This window comes from Chiloscyllium plagiosum, unplaced genomic scaffold (genome assembly GCF_037043375.1).
Source record: "Chiloscyllium plagiosum isolate Xiang-an unplaced genomic scaffold, Cpla_swu_hap1 HiC_scaffold_3, whole genome shotgun sequence".
Classification (NCBI taxonomy): domain Eukaryota; kingdom Metazoa; phylum Chordata; class Chondrichthyes; order Orectolobiformes; family Hemiscylliidae; genus Chiloscyllium; species Chiloscyllium plagiosum.
In genome coordinates this window covers 136,595,078-136,615,789 of record NW_028270141.1, presented here as the reverse complement: position 1 = coordinate 136,615,789, position 20,712 = coordinate 136,595,078, and the positions used below count along the sequence as shown (strand labels likewise).

The 20,712-nt window shown below is 39.5% G+C and overlaps 1 protein-coding gene across 1 annotated transcript in view; it reads right to left on the bottom strand.

Annotated features, from left to right (window-relative positions):
* Positions 1 to 2,269: 2,269 nt before the first annotated feature.
* mertka (c-mer proto-oncogene tyrosine kinase a) overlaps positions 2,270 to 20,712 on the bottom strand; it is a 122,270-nt gene continuing 103,827 nt past the window's right edge. Inside the window, exons 13-19 of the mRNA XM_043687183.2 lie at positions 19,088 to 19,168; positions 17,196 to 17,288; positions 14,961 to 15,082; positions 12,992 to 13,101; positions 11,400 to 11,559; positions 3,839 to 3,975; positions 2,270 to 3,162 (exon numbers count right to left, since the gene is read on the bottom strand). Of these exons, the coding sequence (XP_043543118.2) occupies positions 2,700 to 3,162; positions 3,839 to 3,975; positions 11,400 to 11,559; positions 12,992 to 13,101; positions 14,961 to 15,082; positions 17,196 to 17,288; positions 19,088 to 19,168 (1,166 nt within the window). The 3' untranslated portion in view covers positions 2,270 to 2,699. The remainder of the gene's footprint in view (positions 3,163 to 3,838; positions 3,976 to 11,399; positions 11,560 to 12,991; positions 13,102 to 14,960; positions 15,083 to 17,195; positions 17,289 to 19,087; positions 19,169 to 20,712) is intronic.

Sequence of the window (20,712 nt, the reverse complement as noted above, 5' to 3'; positions counted from 1 at the left end):
CACTGACATGAGGTACCAGAAATCTGTTTTTGAATCCAGGGTTTAAACTTAAGCTTTCCCATGGTCAATCTCAACACAATATAAAGCTTACTGACTCTTGCTGTTTACTCATATGTGGTTCCATTTTTCCAACCAAATAGGGCAAATGTACAGATAAAGACATGACTGGGTAGGATTAAGGAAGGAAAATGTAAAAGAGAAAGAAATAAGTTAAGTTACATCATAGCTGGATGAAAGGATGTGTCTGGTGAGGGCACATGGTTAGTATGGTCAATCAATCAACAATGGCTTATTAACGTCATAAAAATGAGGAAGAGTTGCATATTATCTGTTTGGCTGTGCACAGCATTTCAACACAACACACTACCTCGTAGGAAAATGATCAAATTCTGTCAAATAGGATTTAAGGCATCTCACAGTAGAATTACACAAATAATCCACATTACATTCCACCCATATTCCATGGCTGCAGGCTTGGTACCTGTACAATTCTTTGCCTGTAATACAATAAGACTGACTTAAAAACTGGCCACTCTAATGGTTTTAGCTTTAATCAAGATATTTTGCCACATATGCTCTTTATTTTTAAAATTGAATCAGGCAATTCTTATGGTCCAGAAGGAGGCTACTTGGCTCCATTATTCCTGGCTCTTCAAACAAACATCATTACCTATCTCCTGCTTTACCTCTATACCCTTGTGCACTACATCCATCCAAATAATCACCCTGTGCCCCCTTGAATGCTTACCACATTTGCAGGCAGTGCATTCCATCCCCAAACTACTAACTATGTGAAAATGTTTCAGTCTCGCATCACCCTTGCTTCTTTTGCACACCACTATAAACCTGTGGTCTTGTTTTTGTTTGTTTTACAAGTGGGAACAAGTTCTCTCCATCTCCTCTCATCAGCCCACTCATGATGTTGGAGACCTCAATCAGATCTCCTCTTCTCTCCAGGGAAAACAGTCCCGACTTCTTCAATCTATCCTCGCAACTCCAGCTCCTCATCCCTGGAACCATTCTTGTAAATCACTTCTGCATTCTCTCCAATGTGTTCACATCTTTTGTGCTTTTATGCTTTGAAATAGGCACAGATTGATCATGAGTGTGCCTGTAATAACTGACAAAAGAGTGTGAAACAGTTCATTATGACTGACGTCTTAAACAAAATTCACAAAGGTATACAGAGATCACTATCAATGGTCAATTCTGACACTACCTAACAGTGGCAGCAAGATGTCTGCCATCAGATCATTTATTACCTAACTAAAAAGTTATTAAAAATCCATTTTTCTAAACTATGCCCCTTACCTCTTCGACTGAGGAGGAGGAGGAGTTTGGGCCTATTAATAACCAATACAAAATATTTTTAATGAAGTACCATAATGTATTACTACCACTTCCTGTAAGGAGTTTAACAAAGAGCTAAGCTGATATCAACATAAATTAAACAACATACAGCTGAACCACAGCCAGAAGATCCACCTTCCCTGAAGGTGTGTGACAGCACATCCATGCAGATTGATTAATATAACTACAGCAGAATCATAGAGGGCTCATCTTGAGAAGAGAATGCTAGTCATTTGCTAGTTTCCAATGATACCAGCAGCTGAGAATTTGGCCATGCTTCAATCTCAAGGACATTCATCGTGTAGGCTCACAACTAAAGACTAGTTTTAAAAGCGCTGATTACTCACTGAGATTGTTCCCCAGTGGGAATCAGCTAAATATGGATAAGGTTCATGGATAAGACATCGATTGCTCTAAATTACAACTGGAACAGAAACAATGGGCTGAATGATCACCTCCTGTTCTGTGAATCAAGGTGCTTTAGTAATTTCATGAGACCACCCTTTGATCTATTTGTTCAGCAGCAGATGTTGGAATGCCACCCAGTGATTAGTCGGTCCAATGAACTTGGAGGAAATTAAGTGATCTGTATCTAAAAAAAAATTAAATGTTTGCGAAACATACCAATGAACATCAATTATCAGAACTTAATTTCATAAATTTAAGATTTCTCATATAATACTTCAAAGTACAGCGGTGTGGGCTCAAACTGGGGAAAGGCAATCTCAAGAGTGGTATCAGGACTTTGTTCCTCACTCAAATAATTAATGCAACTGATATGGATGTCCACATGGAGCAATGAGGCAAAAACCTTGGAGAACATTGGACCATGTGCTTTGTGAGTGAAAGGAATAGTACAAACCAGGACTTTACTACAATCAAAGAACCAGAATAAGCTGGACAGTCTTTCCCTATGATATCGTCATGTGAAATGAACACTGTTTTATTCAATTCTGGCCCTCATCAACTGACATGGAGACAGTTATAAATGGGGAACAAAATAATACAAGACCTTCAATAGTTAAGTATAAAAATATCTGTTAGACAGTTCAAAGACTATCAATTCTTACAATGCCCTGAAAATCCTCAGAACCAGAAAGTAATTTTGTACAAATATACAAATCTTCAAAATGATCCCTGATTTATCACCAAGACGCAAATACTGGACTGGTGGGAAGACTGCTCGCAGATGAGTTAACAATTGAATAAAAACATACTTGTGTATTTCATCACAGTATCAAATTTTGTTGATTATTTTCTAAAAAAAAGTACACATATATTTTTGGGTATTTGGATCTGGCAGCACTTTCAATCTGTCCAGCAACAGGCAGAATGTCATGAGAAGTCCTTCATAGCACGATAACAGAATCGTCAGATGAATCATCAGCATAAGGAATATCCTCAGAGTGGGGTTTAGTTTCAAGCAACGTTGTTGAATTACTTTGGCTCACTCCAGGCAACAAAGGTATTTTTACATCTAATGTGTTCAACTGCTCTTCAGGTAGCCCAGATGTGACGTATCTGTCTTCTGCTTCCATGCTTTCATGGATTTCCACAGTGACAGTGGTTTCTGCAGACCTTACAGCGCAGGGTTCAGTTTCATTGGAATCACACAAGTCCACATCGGGAAAGGTAGGCTCTTCAGTCAGAACACTCTGCTCTTCAGGGTTACCTGTATTGACATAAATGATGTCTTCTTTGTTTTGAACTTTAGGCATACTCTCTAAAAACTTGGTGAGAAACACCTTTAAGTTGGTAAATGTTGGCCGGTCTGCAGGATCACTTCGCCAACAAGAGTACATAATTTCATACCTAAAAACAAACAAACAGACAAAATTACTTCAAATTTAACCAAACACCACCACTTTCTTGTTCAGTCACATTGGAGGAACTTGCCCAATTGACACATACTGCTTTAAGGCCATCTCTAAATTTTGTCAAAATACAAGCTGTAGGTTATGAACATGCAAACTTGAAAAGGGAGTAGGCCATTTCTGGCATTTAATAATTGCCTGTTCTGGCATTTAATAAGATCACAGCCAACCTGATATCAAAGCAAAATATCACAGATACTGCTGATATAAAAACAGAAAGTGTTGGAGAGACTCAACAGTTCAGATAGGAGAGAGAATTAGTGTTAGCATTTCAAATCCAGCATAACTCTTCCACAGAATAAGAAGAATCATACCAGGCTTGAAATGTTAACTCCACAGATGGTGTCAGATTGGCTGAGATTCTCCAGCACTTTTCAAAATAAAATCATGATGGAACTGATTGGAAACTTAGAACCAAGGTTTCTCTCTTTGAATTAGGTTAAATGTGAATGTCAACTCATTGACTGCACTGCACTTTATAACAAGGAGAACAGAAGTAGGAACGCCAAATATGTCACAAGTTCTTTGTCGTCTTAATGAACCAAAATTCTGATGACTCGGGTTTAATTGTTCTCGTGAAAAAAAATCAGGCTACAGTTGTGTGACATACTCACAGCTCATCCAGGCAGTCAGAAGGCTGTTTCAATCTGTGACCTCCTTGTAGATAGTCATAAATTTCATGATTCTGTATTCCTGGGTATGGGGTCATCCCTCGGGTAACTATCTCCCACATTGTAACTCCAAATGCCCACTAGGAACAGAATCAAAGAGTAATTAAAACAGAAACAGTATCATAATATAATAGATCAAAATAAAGAAAACACTAACAATTCTTGGCAAGAAACTAATCATAGAGATACATACAACCTTTTCTGCTGCAATACATGTATCAAATTTCCAGAAGACACCACTCACAACATACATATGGCGTCAGCTATCACTAACTCAATGGTGGAAGATAATTATGCATAGTTACAGGAATATAACTATTTACAATTCTCATCAATTTTATCTTTCAACGTGCTCAATAGGTTTTTGATTTCTGATGTTAATACATAGTGGTATTTTAAATCTCACCATTACCATTTACAAAGTGCAAGTCAGGAATGTGATGGCATGGTCTCCGCCTGCCTAGATCGGTGCAACTCTAACAACACTTCTGACTAGAAATTGAAGTGAAGTGGCCTGAGAAAAACATTGGCTATAAGAGTATGCTAGAGGCTAGGAATCCCGCAACAACTAACTCACTTCCTGACTCTCCACAGCCATTCATCATTGACAAGTCAGGAGTGTGATGTAATACTTCCCACTTGTCTGGCTGAATGTAGTTTCAACAACACTCACGAACATCATCCAGGACAAAGCAACCCCCTTGACTGATACTCCATCCATTATGTTTAACATTCACTCCCTTCGCTATCGATGCTCAGTATCAGCAGTCTGTATCATCTACCAGATGCACTGCAGAAATTCACTGAGGTTCATCCAACAGCACCTTCCAAACTTAACATCTCTACCTCCCTGCTGAACAACAGCAGTAGACATATGGGAAGCTGCATACTTCGGTCCAAATCACACACTATTCTGATTTGGACATGTATCACTGCTCCATCAGGGTCGCTGGATCAAAATCCTTCACAATAGCAGTATGGGTGCCCCTATACCCTGACGAGTACAGTTATTCAAGAAATAACTCAGCACTATCTTAATAGTGCAATTAGAGACGGCAATATGACATCCCACGAGTGAATTAAAAAACACACAAGAAGCTCAACAGCATCCAGAACAAGCATTCCACTTAATGAGCACTGTTTATACCACCTTAAACATTCTTTCCCTCCACCACTGACACATAGTGGCAGGCAGCAGTGTGTGCTATCTACAATGTGCACTGCAGCAACTCACCAGGGTTCCTACAAGAGCACTTTCCAAACCTATGACCTCTACCACCTTGACAGATAAGGGGAAGGGAGCACTATCAACTGCAAGTTCCCCTCCAAGTGACACACCATCCTGATTTGGAACGATATCACTGCTTTGTCAGTGTAGCAATATCAAACTCCTGGAACTCCCTTTCGAACAGCACTATCGGTGCACCTTCATAACAGAGACTTCAGCAGTTCAAGAAAGCAGCTCACTCCAACCTTTCACTAAGGCTGCTCTGTGATTTAATACGAGCACAGCTGATCTTCTACTTCAAACTCCATGTTCCCTGACAGACCAAAAGTATGTCAATCTCAGCTTCAAGTATATTTAAGATCCAATTGAATTGTAGCCAAAAAGAGAAAATGGTCCTCACACTGACCCTTAGGGAGTAGCACCATCTTCCAGCCTCCAGTCTAAAAAACAAACATTTACCATGTCTTGCTGTTTTCTGTCCTTTAGCCAATTTCTGATTCAATTGGACAACCCCACCAATATCACGGGTTAAATTTTGTTATCCCTTTATTTGTTAAGCTGTCAAATGTTTTCTTAAAATCTTGTTATGATCATAATGGAGACCATTAACTCTTTAAAATAATATGAAATCCCAATCATTAAGTAAAAGAATTCCATCTATGACATTTCACATTTTGATGTAAAATTGAACAAGAGTTAAACAAAGCAAGTATACAAACCTAACACTATATTTCTTCACCATTTATTCCTCACACATCTCCACTAAATACATCCTCTTCTGCTTTGTTTTCACTTGCTAAGCCTAGCAAAGGCATTCTATATTCATCACTTTAAACATGGTCTTTATTTAGTCCAGAATCTTCTGGAACTGCCTTTTATTTTTAAATGGGGACATCAAGATGGCTGTCATGCATCAGCTGGCATTTGTGAAACAGTCAGTTCTGCTATGACACGCGTTTCTTCAACGTGAATTGGGCACAATGCAATTGAGGAATTTATACTGTTATTTGTAGAACGTGAACATTCCTCACCTGTATTGGCTATAACGTGATTCCGGTCCCATTGGTTTAAATGGTGCTGCTAGTACATGATTTTCTTATAATGTGGAATCGCACGTGAATGGAACAATTGCATTATATCAGAACTGACTGGAGATGCATAGATTACATAAGGTGTGGAGAAATTTTTAATTGATTTACTGAGATGGGGTAACCTCATGAATAGACATTTCAAGACAAAACTCATCTGTAGAATTCATAACTTGGATTGATGAGCAAACAGATGTCCCTTAATGTTGTTGACCTTGTGGTTAGTTTCTATTGTTGGTTTGTAATTTGTGCCTAACATGTTGAAGACAAACACAACATGCTTCTTCAATGTCCCTGATATTTCATACTCCCATAAAATTTTCTCTTCTCTATTTTTAAGGGATTAATAATTAAGTTAGCATCATATCTTCTTTTTGCATACTTGTCAAGTTATTTATAATCTGAATTTATATTCCAATCTAATTTATTCTTTATTTTCCATTTTTATTAGCATTCTGCACCTTTTTCTGGTTCCAAGAACTCTCCCAATTCTCAAGTTTACCACTATAATTTTAATCCAAAATTATCTTCAACCTCCCAGTAAACCTTAAATGAATCTTAAGTTTCTTTTTATTTTGATTGGAATGTAAGCTTGTTGAACATTTTGAATCATTTCCTTAAATTATGCAATCTGTTTAATTACCATCATATCTTTTAATCTATTCAAACAATCAACCACAATTTGCTCTCCCCTTATACTCAGGTGATTAGCTTTCAAGGTTCTCGCTTGAGACTTGGCGATATCATTGCCAAACCTGATATGGAATTCAGTTGTATTTAAGTAATTCATTCTGTGAGAAATTCAAATAATATCTTGCTGAATTATTTCTCCAGTATTTTAATTACTATTTGTGGGCCTGGATACTACTCCCAGGTTCTCTGATGCTTGCTACATTTTTGCCTCCATGTGCGTTAGTTTAAATTCCTGATAGTCAAGATCCTTTATCACTCCTGTTTACTTACAGCCTTTACCACCAGGGATACTCCACCTCCTTTCCCATCCTGTCTGTCTGTTCAAAATGTTACATAGGCTGGAAGACTTATTTCCAAGCCTGTCATTTACTACTATGTCTCTTTATCGGGCGATTATATTTCAACTGTTACCACATTTGTGCCAATTGTTAATTGATCTTAATATAAATGCTTCCAACTTTCAGAGAGAGAGCTTTTTTAAAAAAGAAATAATTCTTCTTATGGATTTGATTGCTGACCATTTAACTCTCTGCCTTTCCTATTTAGGTTGCCTTTACCCAAATCAGCTTTGACGTCTCTCTCTCTCTCTTTGGATTTAAAATCTCCCTTCATCTGACCCCTTATTGTTCTTTAAAGCCAAGCTTGGCCTTTTTCATAATTATTGTTGCATTCTTATCATCTTCACGCTCATCTTTTGATTATTTTCAGCATTCAGAACTGATGCATGATGATACAGGAGTACGTGACACTGAGACCCACTCCACTTCAGCTTGGTCAACTGAAGCAGCATTCCTGTCAATACCATTTATCACTCAATCATTTGGGACTGAAATCGGACTTACCCTAAATGGCAAATCAGAGTATTTAACCACAAACAGTAAAGCATGAAAAGTCTATTTACACATTTGATTTATAAATCATCTTTACCAACTGCAGCATTTCTCCTGATGAAAGTACTCTGACTTGTTGGACAAGCTGTAAATTTGTCTCTTTTCAGTCTAAACTACATTTGTTTCTTTTAATATCATGATATAATTTGAAGTGGAGTCCTGTCATCCACTGGGCATTGTCAGACATTGCTACAGTTACATTGTAGTCACAGTCCTTGGCATCAGTCTTAGGAACTTTAGGTCATTGAGAACCAGAGCAGCTCATATTTCTGTTTGAAATCCACTCTGTAACATCACTGTACAAGTCATTGGACAAAATGCAACAGGTGGAGGATGGTTAGGAAATACAAATTATTTCTTCAGCCTCGTGTAGTGACTGACGGATAGCTGCATAGTGTGAATTAAGTGTAGAAAATTAATCATAGGTATTTTCATCTGCAAGGCTAAAGTATGACTGACTAAAAAAACTCCCAGTCCTCTGTATTTTAGCCGGGAATAGGGGGCCTCATTATGTCAAGCCTTCCCAGGTACTCCAGTTACACGTTCATTAGTCTACATCCCTCCCCTACCTTCATAATATGACAGTCTGTACTGTGACTTGTGCAGTCATGTTACACACTATGCTTCAGCAGAGTGGATTTCAAACAGAAATATGAGCTGCGCTGGTTCTCAATGTACAAAAGTTCCTAAGTTTGATGCCAAGGACTGAGAATACAATGTAACTGTAGCAATGTCTGACAATGCCCAGTGGAAGACAGGAGTCTACTTCAAACTGTATCATGATGGTAAAAGAAAAAAAAATGTGGTTTAGACCGAAAAGAGGCAAAATTAGAGCGTATCATTAAGAAATTTTTTCATACAACATATGGAGTGGTTATATAAAATCAGAATCATTAAAAAAAGCTGGACTTTGTGATGAGAAGTATTTTACACAATCACATGATCAGGTGATTTGAAATAATTGCTTTTTAACTTTCCTTGCAGAATTTGATGTAAACTCTCTTCCAGAAGTTCCATAAAAAGTACATAAAAACAAAACATCAAGTTAAAAGTAGCAGAGTAATGGGTTTTAAAATAAGCACAAAGCGACTTCAAGGTTGCAATCTAATCTTGGTTGGAATATATGTCTCTCGTGGTTCAAGATGTAATCTGACCGTTCAGTGAAAATATTGCCTTGAACTCATTCCAAGGTCATGAAAACCCAGTATAAAATAAACAACTGCTTCAGTTTTCTGTTTCCCACACCATTCGTCACTCTTCAAGCCAAGTAGCCACGAGATCAGAATAACCCTGTCTGCAGGAGGTGCACAAAACCAATGTTCCTACACCTGCTAACTTAATTTTCTTCTCTTACTTAGCCACACCATCCTGAATTTTGATGCTTTCCTTCTATTGAAAAATGTCAAAGGCACAACGTGTATGAGAGGAAATCAGAAAAAGTATAGGTGCTCTGTCCAGGGAGAGAGACCAGGAAAGCAAGCCAAAGCTTGAACAGAGGTGGTCTCTAAGGTATGGATTGAGGAGGAGAAGACAAGAGCTTCAGGGAAGGAATTCCCAAGTCTATGAAGCAAGTGGCTGAGGCCATGCTGCTAACTTGGGAGCAGGAAAGGGATATGGTGGACGCTTGAGAAAAATGAAAGGGTGTGGTAGACAACAAGGTGTTATTGGCCAGACTCAGGGAAAAAGGTTGCTGGTGAGGAACAGGGAGAATTTTCAAGGAAGTTTAGCAGCGAACAAATCCATGAAGGATGAGCAATTTAAATTAGGACGTTTTGATGGACTGGGAGCCAATGTGGACAGTGATGAAGAATAAAATGGATACACAAGAGTCAACAGTACAGAATACAGGCAGGAGAAGGCTGAATAATTTGAAGTTTATAGAGAATGCAGGATAGGGAACAGGTCTGGAGTTTGGTGGAGTGATCATGTTCAGAGGTGACTAAGCTGCAAAAGGTCAGAAGTTAAGATATGAGGCTGGTGATGTCTTAGAGATGGAAACAGTGAAGTAGTGTTTCCAGAGATCAGAAGCTCAGCTCCAGATTGAATAGGACACTATAGTTGCAAACAGCTCGATTAAATTTGACACACCGGTCAGGGAGAGGAAATGCAATGGTGGCAAGAATATCATGTGGGCAAAGACAATAATTTTGATCTTCCTAATAACACCATAAGAAGATTAGATTACCTGCACTATGGAAACAGGCCCTTTGGCCCAACAAGTCCACAAAAACCCTCTGAAGAGTAACCCACCCAGACGTACCCCTGATTAATGCACCTAGCACAATGGGCAATTCACCTGACCTGCACATCTTTGGATTGTGGGAGGAAACCGGAGCACCCGGAGAAAACCCACACAGACACAGGGAGAATGTGCAAACTCCACACAGACAGTCGCCAGAGGCTGGAATTGAACCCGGGTCCCTAGCCCTGTGAGGCAGCAGTGCTAGCCACTGAGCCACAATGCCACCCAAGAAATAGGAACAGGAGTAGGCCACTCAGCTTGAACTTGCTCTACTATTCAGTAGAATTGTGGCTGATCCAAGCTTCCTCACATACACTTTCCTGCCTTTTCCCTAACCCTTGATTCCTTTACTGATCAAGAATCTACCTACCTTAGGCTTAAATATACATAAGAACTCTGCCCCCAAACTTTCTGTGGCAAGGAGTTCCAAAGGTTTACAATCCCCTGAGAGAAGAAATCTGCACCCCTCTACTCTTAAACTATGTCTCTGGTTGTAGATTTTCTCATAAGGGGACACACCCTTTCTGCATTTATTCAGTCAAGCTCCTTAAGAATCCATGTACAGTGTGACAAAGTTTTTTTAAAATTAATCCACAGGATGTGAGTGTTGCTGACCAGGCCAACATTTATTGCCCATCTCCAACTGACCAGAGAATAGTTATGAGTCAGCCAAACCGCTGTCACATGTTGGCCAGACCAGGTAAGGAGATTTTCTTCCCTGAAGGACGTTCGTGATCCAGATGGGTTTTTAATGACAATTGACATAGTTAGATGGTCACAATCAGAGTAACTGTTGTATTCAGATTTTTTGTTGAATTCAAATTCCACCATTTACCATCATGGGATTCAAACCCATATCCTCATAACACTAGCCTGGAGGTTCTGGATCAGTAGTCCAATGACTTTACTACTGCACCATCTGTTACAGCTATTCCAAGTTCAGATGTTGGTCAAAGCTTGAGGAATTGGGAGATATAGGGTGGGCAGATGATTATGTGAAAGGCAACTTCATACTCTTTGGGTGATATTGTGATACAGCAGCAAGCAGATGAAACAGGAGTGCACCAAGAACATGTCCTTTAGCATCACAGAAATGATAGTGCAGGGGTGGAAAATTGGTAGAAGTGATTGGATACTTAAGTACAGAACCTGCTGGGTAACAAAGACAAGGTGTTGAGGATGATGTGGTCAATCATTTCAAAAGCAGCAAACAAGCTGAATACAGAAAATATATCACAGTCACAGAGAATGTCTTTTGTGACTTTGATTAGGGCCACAGTGAATATCTAAAGTGCACGATTTACATGCACAGATTATACGTACAAAGAAGAGTTTTATATATATTTCACTTGTTAAAACATACCACATCGCTTTTAATCGTGAAAACTCGATCAGCAAGACTCTCGAGAGCAATCCATTTTACTGGCATCTTCGCGATCCGACCCTGTCTGTAATAGTCCCCGCTGTAAATCTTCTTGGATAAACCAAAGTCTGCCACACATACTGTCATATCAGTACGTAACCTGTTCAATCATTACATAAATAAACAGTTTAAACTTTTCTATTATGACATTTTTGGAATCAATAACGACTGTCTAACTAACTCAATAGTGGAAGATGCAAATCCTGAGGGCGGCTATGAAGAGAAATTGGCCCTCATGGAATTCTTAATGAACAGCCTTGAAGCAGGACCTAGTGGAGATAGCTGCAGCTCAGTTGATAGCACCTCTGGGAGGTTCTGGGTCCAAGTCTGACTCTGGGACTTGGGATAAAATTCAAAGCTAAGACTCTAGTGTAATATTGAGGATGTGCTGCACTGCCGGTGTGAGATCTTTCAGATGCCACATAAAGCCAAGGCCACCTGCATTCCCTAACAAATGTGATGAATTCCAAAGGTATTATTTCAAAGAAGTGCAGAGGAGACTTCTACCCACTGTTCTGGCCAATATTTATCCTTCAACCAACATATTTTTAAAAAGCTAGTCGATATTACATTACACAGCTTGCTCTGTACAAATTGGCTGTTCTGTTTTGTCCATTACATGAGCACCGTACTTCAAAATTATTGCACAGAATTTTAATGGCGCAGAAGGAGGCCATTCAGCCCATTGTGCCTACACAGATTCTATTACCTCATGCCAAGCCCTGCACACCATTTCTATCCAACTAATCATCTAACTCCCTCTTGAATGCCTCATTTCATTGTAAACCAGTTTGAAGACCCTGTGGCTGCGAAAAGTGCTATGTCCAAGAATGAAACCCTTCCATGCTTTCAGTGATCAGAAGTACTCTATCACATATTTTTGGATTGAAGGAGTAAACAAAAAAAATGGAGAACAGGAAAAAGGAACAAGAAAATAATCACAAATCTGAAGTAAATAAGATTTATGCTTCCCCCTTAGCTAGAAGGTTTGCTAGGTTACATTTTGTACGTTTGAAGGACCGCTTTTACATGATGCATGGGTTGAAAGCACCTTTGTAATAACACTGTGTCTGCTGCTAATACTTATGCAAGCCAATTCAGTTAAAGGACACCCTCAACGTGCAATAGTCATGTGATTATCAGGAACTTATCTGCAACTAAATAAGCTACTGGAATAAAAGCAGTGTGTTAATGAGCAAGAGAATCATTTTCACAAAATGTTGCAATTCAGAAGCTTGTGAAGGATTTGGAAAAGGCTCAGTGTTTTTAAAGTTCAAGGCAAAAAGCCACAGCAGCAGTTACTTTGATTCCTCTGCACAGAGTTGGCACTGCTTAAAAATAGAATTGAAGATTATAAACAATCATTCCACATATGAATGAAAGAAACATAAGTAAAAACTGGTCTGAGAGTCTAGATTTTATAAACATGAGGGGAAGGATCAGGCAGCAGTAAAGGGTAAAGGGACCATATCTAAACATGCACACCCACAAAGGAACACAGGCAAACCTATACCATGATAACCTTTACTCACATGCAGTTTCTGGCTGCTAGATCTCTGTGCAGGAAATTCCTGTTGCTGAGGTATTCCATTCCATTGGCAATGTCGATCATGAATTTTAGCAAAGTCTGTTGTGGAAAATACTGGAAAACAAATTTCACAGCAAATGGGTTACATCGGCAACAGTATTCTTAACATTTTTTTTTTAAATCCAGAGAGACTTTACTGTAAGACGTAAGAGCCGAAGTACGGATATTTGGCCCATCGAGTCTGCTCTGCCTTTCAATGGCTAAGCTGATCATCTCCAACTCCACTTTCCTGCCATTTTTTCCTTAACCCTCGATTCCTTTGCTGATAAAAGAAATCAGTCTATCTTAGCCTTGAATTTACCTCATGACACAACCTCAACGTCCCTCTGTGGTTAAGAATTTCACAGAATCAATGCCCTCTGATGGAGGAAATTCCTCCTCATTTCTCTCCTAACTGGCAACCCACTTACTCTGAGATTACCCCCTTTGGTCTTAGGCTCTGCCCCTGGGGAAACAATCTCTCAGCATCACTCTCTAGTCTACTAGGACTGCCTCCAATGCCAGTAAAGCTTTCATCAGATCAGTGAGCCAAAATTTTTCGAAGTATTCTAAGTGGGGTCTAATATAACATTGGAGAAAGTGAGTACTGCAGAAGCTGGAGATCAGAGTCAAAAAGTGCGCCGCTGGAAAAGCACAGCCAGTCGGGCAGCATCCGAGGAGCAGGAGAGTTGAAGTTTTCCTCATGAAGTGCTTATGCTCAAAACATTGACTCTCCTGCTCCTCAGCTGCTGCCTGACCAGTTGTGGCTTTCCAGCGACACATGTTTTGACTGTAACTACAAACTTGTATAGTTTAGCAATACCTCCCTATTTTTATTCTCTATTCTGTTTGAGGTAAATGCGAACATTCCATTTGCCTTGTCAATTACTTGGATATGAGCTTTTTTTTGATTTATGCACAAGGACTGCCAAATCCCTTTATGCTTCAGCTTTCTGCACTTTTTCTATTTAAACAATATTTAGCTCCTCTTTCTTCCTGTCAAAGTGCATGACTTCACATTTTCCCACATACTCCTCTGTAGACTTTGTCTCATTCTTACTACTTGCCTTTCCCACCTATTTTGTGTCATCCACAAACTTTGTGATAATACATTGACTTCCACCATCCAAGTCATAAAACTATATCACAGATGATTAGGTGTCCAGCACTGATTTCGTGGCAGTCGAGATGTGTTATAAAATGAAACTTCAGCGCACAGCCGCTGAAAAAGATATTAAGGTAGGACGCCAAGAGTTTGGTCAAAGAACATGTTCAAAACATAAATCCAAATCACAAGCAGATTAGCCTTGATCTTACTTAATGGTGGGGTAGGATTGAAGCACTATTTATGCTCCTATTTAGTAAACTTGTGTGTTGTCTTAAAAGAGGGAAGAGAGGTTGGAACAGAGAGTTTATCGAGGGAATTTCAGTGTTTCATGCCTGAATAGTTGAAGCCACAACCATCAAACGTGGAGCAAGTTAACTCATTGCCCAGTGTGAGAAGACAGCAGCTATCTCAGATGATCATGGGATACCACAGTAGGCTGCAAAGATAGAACCATGAAGTCATTTCACAACAAGGAAGTGCAGATATATCATTTAGATGTTTTTTCATGAAAAAGCCTGAAATCATTTGGTCCCACCTCCTTTGGAACATTCGAGCATAATAAGTGCTGGCAACTAGTTGATGCAGGGATCCTAAGGCAGCATTCGATAAGAATTTTAGATCAACCTTTTTTGTTCCCTCGGCCATTTTCAATCCTCCTTTGTCATGTTTTTTAAACAGTTTATTTACTATACGATACGATCCAGACTGTCGCCTAAACAAGCAGTGCACAGAGAACTTCCTGGAAGTGCATTAATGAGTTTTATGACGTCACTGCCTTCCAAACTGGCACAATGGCGATATTCAGGACAGGCGCTTCTTTACTCACATCAGCATTTTCTTCAAGCCTCGAGCGCAGTAGGAAGCTGTGCAAATCCCCATATTTCATAAATGGGAGGATGACCATTGGCTTTGGAATTGGCTCCCTGGAACTCAGCTCCAAGCAAACAGCTAAATCAAAGTACAAACAAATTTACTTAGATCTCCTCACTTACTGCACACAAACTTTCTTCTAATTGACAACCAATGTTCAGTAAACTTCAATGAATCTGCAATCCAGAATTTTCTTTCACGTTTCTACAAACTTTTGTAGATACTTAATTTTCAGGTTATTGTCACATTTGAAGGGCAATCATTTGGGGAGGCGGTGCCATAGTGGTAATATTACTGAACTAGTAATCTGGTAATCCCAGCCTCAAATGAGCTGGGGACATGGATCCAAATCTCACCTTGGCAGATAGTGACATTTGAATTCAACAATAAGCTGGAATTAAAAATGCTAGCCTAATGGTGAGCATGTCACCTCTATCAATTGTAGTTAAAAACTTTAGGGAAGGAAATCTGCTGTTCGAAGCTAGTCTGTGACTTCAGACCCACAGCAATGTAGCCTAGCAAGACACTTCGTTCCAGGGCAATTGGCCATGACCAATAAATGTCACATCCCAGAAACAAATAAGGAAAGGACTATAAAGATTCAAGTATTTACCAAAATTACAACAAGGTGCAAGATGGCTGGAAAATTTCAATCATTATGTACTTCCTTCCAATCCAGGCAAATAAGAAAGAACTGTATGCCCTCCCTAATGGTAGGTATGATGGTGGGGTGACATTTATTCAGTAAAGGCAGAGAGACACTTGTCTCCAAACCAATTACATCTACATTGGCAAAGCCCAGGAATTGTGAAGAGGTGCCTACTGAGAGCTATTTGACTGCCCTTGCTGACAATCACTTCTCCCTTGTGGCTCCCTCTTGCCCCCACGCTCCCTCTCCAATCACTATTGGCTTGGTATCTAGTAATTATCCACTGCCTCAGGTATGTTATTAAAAAAAACCTTATACATGGGATATGGATGATGCTGGTTGGGTCAGCATTAATTTCTAATCCTCAGTTACCCCTTGAAATCACTGGCTTGGTGAGGCATTCAAAGGGGGCAATTAAGAGCGAACCACATTGCTGTGGGTCTGAAGTCATATGTAGCCCACAGCAAGTAATGATGGCAGGTTTTCTTCTGGAAGGGATATTAATTAACCAGATGGGTCACTGTTATTCCAGCTTTTAATTTCAAATTTTATTGAATTTAAATGCTGCCATCTGCAGTGGGGGTTCATTTTCCTAGAACTGGGTGGTTCTGGGTTACTACTCTGATGACATTACCACAATGTCACCCTCTCCCCTCTTCATTCTAAAGGATGATCCTGACAGACATATAGAATACTGCTCAGCTGCTTCCTTCCTACATTTTGAGAACAAAAGCTTTACCATCAATTAAAAACCAAGAATCGTGCATTGAAAATATCAGTGCCAAAATGATGAGCTTATACTGCAACCTCAGCGATAGTGGACTTACCCTGCCGGAAAGACATGAGTGATCATTGAGAGTCTCAAAATCCCTTTAGAATAGGTTTTTAAATAAACTTTCTAGGTCACATTTCAAATTGAAGTATTACTAACATATTTTAATAAATTCTATCAATATTTGCTCCTCAATTGCACATGCCTGACTGAGATCAAGTTTATTACAGTTCAATAAAGGGTGTGCTGTCGACTCCGATTCTGCTGCATTTTGAAAGCATTTTTTAAAGCAATGTTTATTTTAAATATATTAAAATCAATGATAATGGGGAACTCTCCATTTGGAAAATCCAAGTCAAGCTCTCATAATTGGTCTTAACTGGCTTCTAAATTATTCTAATAGGCTACCTGCCATTCATGTAAGCATACTCAGTCCAAAATTGGTCTTCAGCAAATTGTCCCAGAAGTGGCTGTTGCTGGCAAAGAGGTGTGCCAAATGAAATTAAGGGCTGCCCATTTTGTTTTTGCCCTTAATCAGGGCAACAATTTTGTCCTTGGAATCTATTATGATACTGCCACTGTTGAACAGTTCTCTGATTTGCAAAAGTAAAGCTCATACATGACCACGACCAATGCCCAATTGGGAATGGAACCAATGACAAGCCAGATTCAAAGCTCAATTCAAAATTACAAATGCTGTATGAAATGCATTTAAAACCATGTACATTTTTTGTAACAATGAGTATGTATGAAAGAAAGATTGATCCTACCTAACAATTTAATGACATTTGGGTGATCAAAATCCTTCATGCAAGCTGCTTCACTCAGGAATTCTTCAATCTCCCTTTGTGAGAAGTTGTCCACTAGAAAAAACAGGATAGTTTTATTTCCACAATGAAGTATTGTTTCTCTTTCAGAAGAGTCAGAATGATACTGGAAAAACAGTAAAATATTTGGCTTGAGTTCAATGTGTAGAACAACAACTTATATCTAAAGATGCAACTGAGCTTCGTCAATCGTTCTGGGAACTCAGAATTACACGACTTTTTATTTACAAATGTAATGTGAGCCATTCTTCAGGAAGATACCAGGGGAATACTGTATTGTCAGAAATGCTGCTCTTTAAAATGAGACATTTAACTCTTTGTTAAATTATCCTGATGTACAGTGCTTTCAGTATCTGAGCCAACACTCCACCTCAAGAACTGTGCAAAACATTGGCCATTCAGCACAAAATTATTGGTCATCCACAGAGCAGGAATCATGAAGTAGGGCTTATGCCCAAAACGTCGATTCTCCTGTTCCTTGGATGCAGCCTGACCTGCTGCGCTTTTCCAGCAACACATTTTCAGCTCTGATCTCCATCATCTGCAGCCCTCACTTTCTTCTCACAGCAACAAGACTCTTGCAAATTTACTTTCTGCTTAACACTAAGTTGGATGGGATATCCGACGTTGTCCACTGTACAGCACTCAATAGCATAGAAAATGTAACTCTTCTCATGGCATCTCGTGCGCAGCCTAATTTTGTCAAACTGCCTTTGCATGCTGCACTCCTGTCTATCTCAACACAGCCAGCCATGTCGTATCCTTTCACCTTATACTCAGCTGCTGCTTTTCAGCCAGGTCCTCCAGTCCCTTATTACTGATTCAATCCCTCTCTCTTACCACTTAGATTGTGCAAAACCTTGGCATTTTTATTTTGGTTGATAATTATGTTTCAAATACCATATCCTATGCACCATTACCTCACAGTTACAACATTACTAGCACTTGTTCATACCACGTTCTTCATCACACCTAAAACTCTTCACCATTCCTTCACTGTTTGCCAAGTTCATTTCTCCAGTTTATTTCTTGCCTTTCTCATCCTCCTCCCACAAATCTCAGCCACCAATGACCAGTCCCACCAACGCTGCTCACTCAAGAACCCCTTCCCTGCTGAATGACACCAGTTCCTGTCTCAACTTGGAGAATTAGAAATGTGTCATCATTTTGAAATCCTCTGCCACCCTGCTCTAACTTAGTTTCATGACTCTCAAACTCATCTAAACTCTGTTCATTCCCCTGAATCTAATCTTTGACCATCCCAAATCTTCTTCAGTAGTGGGGTTTTTCCACACCTCATGATGGCTCTGTTGTGGGATAAAATGCAGAGCTCAACTGCTACGATGGAAAAAGTCCCAACTAACTTGGCCCTCATAAACCTTGATGTGAAGGTGTTGGACTGGGGTGGATAAAGTTAAAAATCCCACAACACCAGGTTGTAGTCCAACAGGTTTATTTGGAAACACCAGCTTTCGAAGCGCTGCTCCTTCATCAGGTAGCTGGATGGAGCAGGATCAAAGACACAGAATTTCTATCTGATGAAGGAGCAGCGCTCCAAAAGCTAGTGCTTCCAAATAAACCTGTTGGACTATAACCTGGTGTTGTGTGATTTTTAACTTTGTCCATAAACCTCAAACATTTATCATTCTCATCACGTTTGAAAACATTCTGAAATTCATGTTTTCAACCTTTTAACTTTATTGACATGTCTTTGTGTCCAATTGTATTTATCTATCTAAAAATTGCTTGGAACACTGTTGATGTTACAGCAGAGAGTATATATAAATAGGTTCATTCTTTATTTTGGGTTATATATGGCATCAGTGGTGTCTTACATTTCATGGTTTTAACAGCTACTTTCTGACTGGTACCATCAGCCTGCAGAATGTGTCCTTCCACTACAGAACCAAATTCCCCTGTAAGAAAAAGGAAATTGAAGATCAGTTAGCTACTGGGTTTTCACATCCAGAATTTAAAACAACTTGATGAAAGATTCTTGAGCTGGAGACACTGCCTTCACAGCAGTCCACCAAATCCCACACGCTACAGATGCAACACGTCACCTGCCATGCCAGTTTCCCCTGATGAAAGCAACTCCAACAACTCTTGAAAAAACATGACACCATCCAGGCAAAGCAGCTCACCACAACATTCACTTCCTCTACCATCAATGTTCAAGAGCAACAGTGTGTACCATCTACAAGATGGTAGAAACCGCTACCACTATCATCTATAATGGCAAGGGCAACAAATACATGGAGACACCATCACTTGCAAGTTCCCTTCAAAGTCACTCACCATCTTGACTTGAAAATATATCACCATTCTTTCAATATCACTGGGTCAAAACCCTGGAACTTCCTCCCTAATGGCTTTGCGAGTATATCTACACCAAATGGACTTCAGCTTTCAAGAAAGAAACTCAAGATATTTTCGAATCAGTCTGCTTAGAGCAGGTATTACACACCTCTGGAGAAACAGGACTTGAACGCCGGCTTCCTGGCTCAGAGGTAGGGATACCGTGTGCCATGAAGACCGTCCCAAGAAGGCAGCCCTCAAGGGTAACTACAGATAGGCAATAAAACCCATCTGGATTATTAATGCCCTTTAGGAAAGGAAATCTGCTGGACTAACCTGATTTGTGACTCCAGACCCACAAAAATATGATTGGCTCTTAACAGCCCTCTGAAATGGACTTGCAAGTCAGTAAGGTCCACAGCATTTGTTGTGGCAATAAACGCTGGCCCAGTCAGCCATATCACATCCCATGAATAAAAAGAAAACCAATTCTAGGGACAGAAGAGCACTGTGATTCTGCATTTTGATAGACTTACACGTCATCTGTGGTACAATTTATATGTTCCTTAGCCTATCCTGTATGGCTTCAAAATTAGGAGATTTCTGTATACTTCCAGAATAGTCAAACTAATTCAACCATATAACCATACTTCCACACATATAATCCATCATGATCACTGGTGGGTTGAATGGTCTCATTCTGCATGATTCTTGGAAATGAGATATATTTCATCAATGAGCTATAATCTTGCAATGTTCATCCTTATAACACTTTTCTAATTAATTCCAGTATTTGTGATTAGGTTTCTATGTATTTTAAAAGATAAAATAAATCGACTTGGTTTGTAAGTAAAAGGGAGGAGGAAGTTAATACTGAATTTTCTTATTTCAGCTAATCTTTCAACAAGTTATGAGAGCTGCCAAAGGAAGTGGTGGAGACTGGTACAATTAAAAAATTTAAAAGGCATCTGGATGGGTATATGAATAGGAAGGGTTTCGGGGAATATGGGCCAAATGCTGGCAAATGGGACTCAACCAGATTGAGATGTCTGTTCGACAAACTTCTGCATGGTAGACTCCTTAGTAAGGTTAGATCTCATGGGAGCCAGGTATCTAGTCAATTGGATACAAATTTGGCTCGAGGGTAGGAGACAGAGAGTGG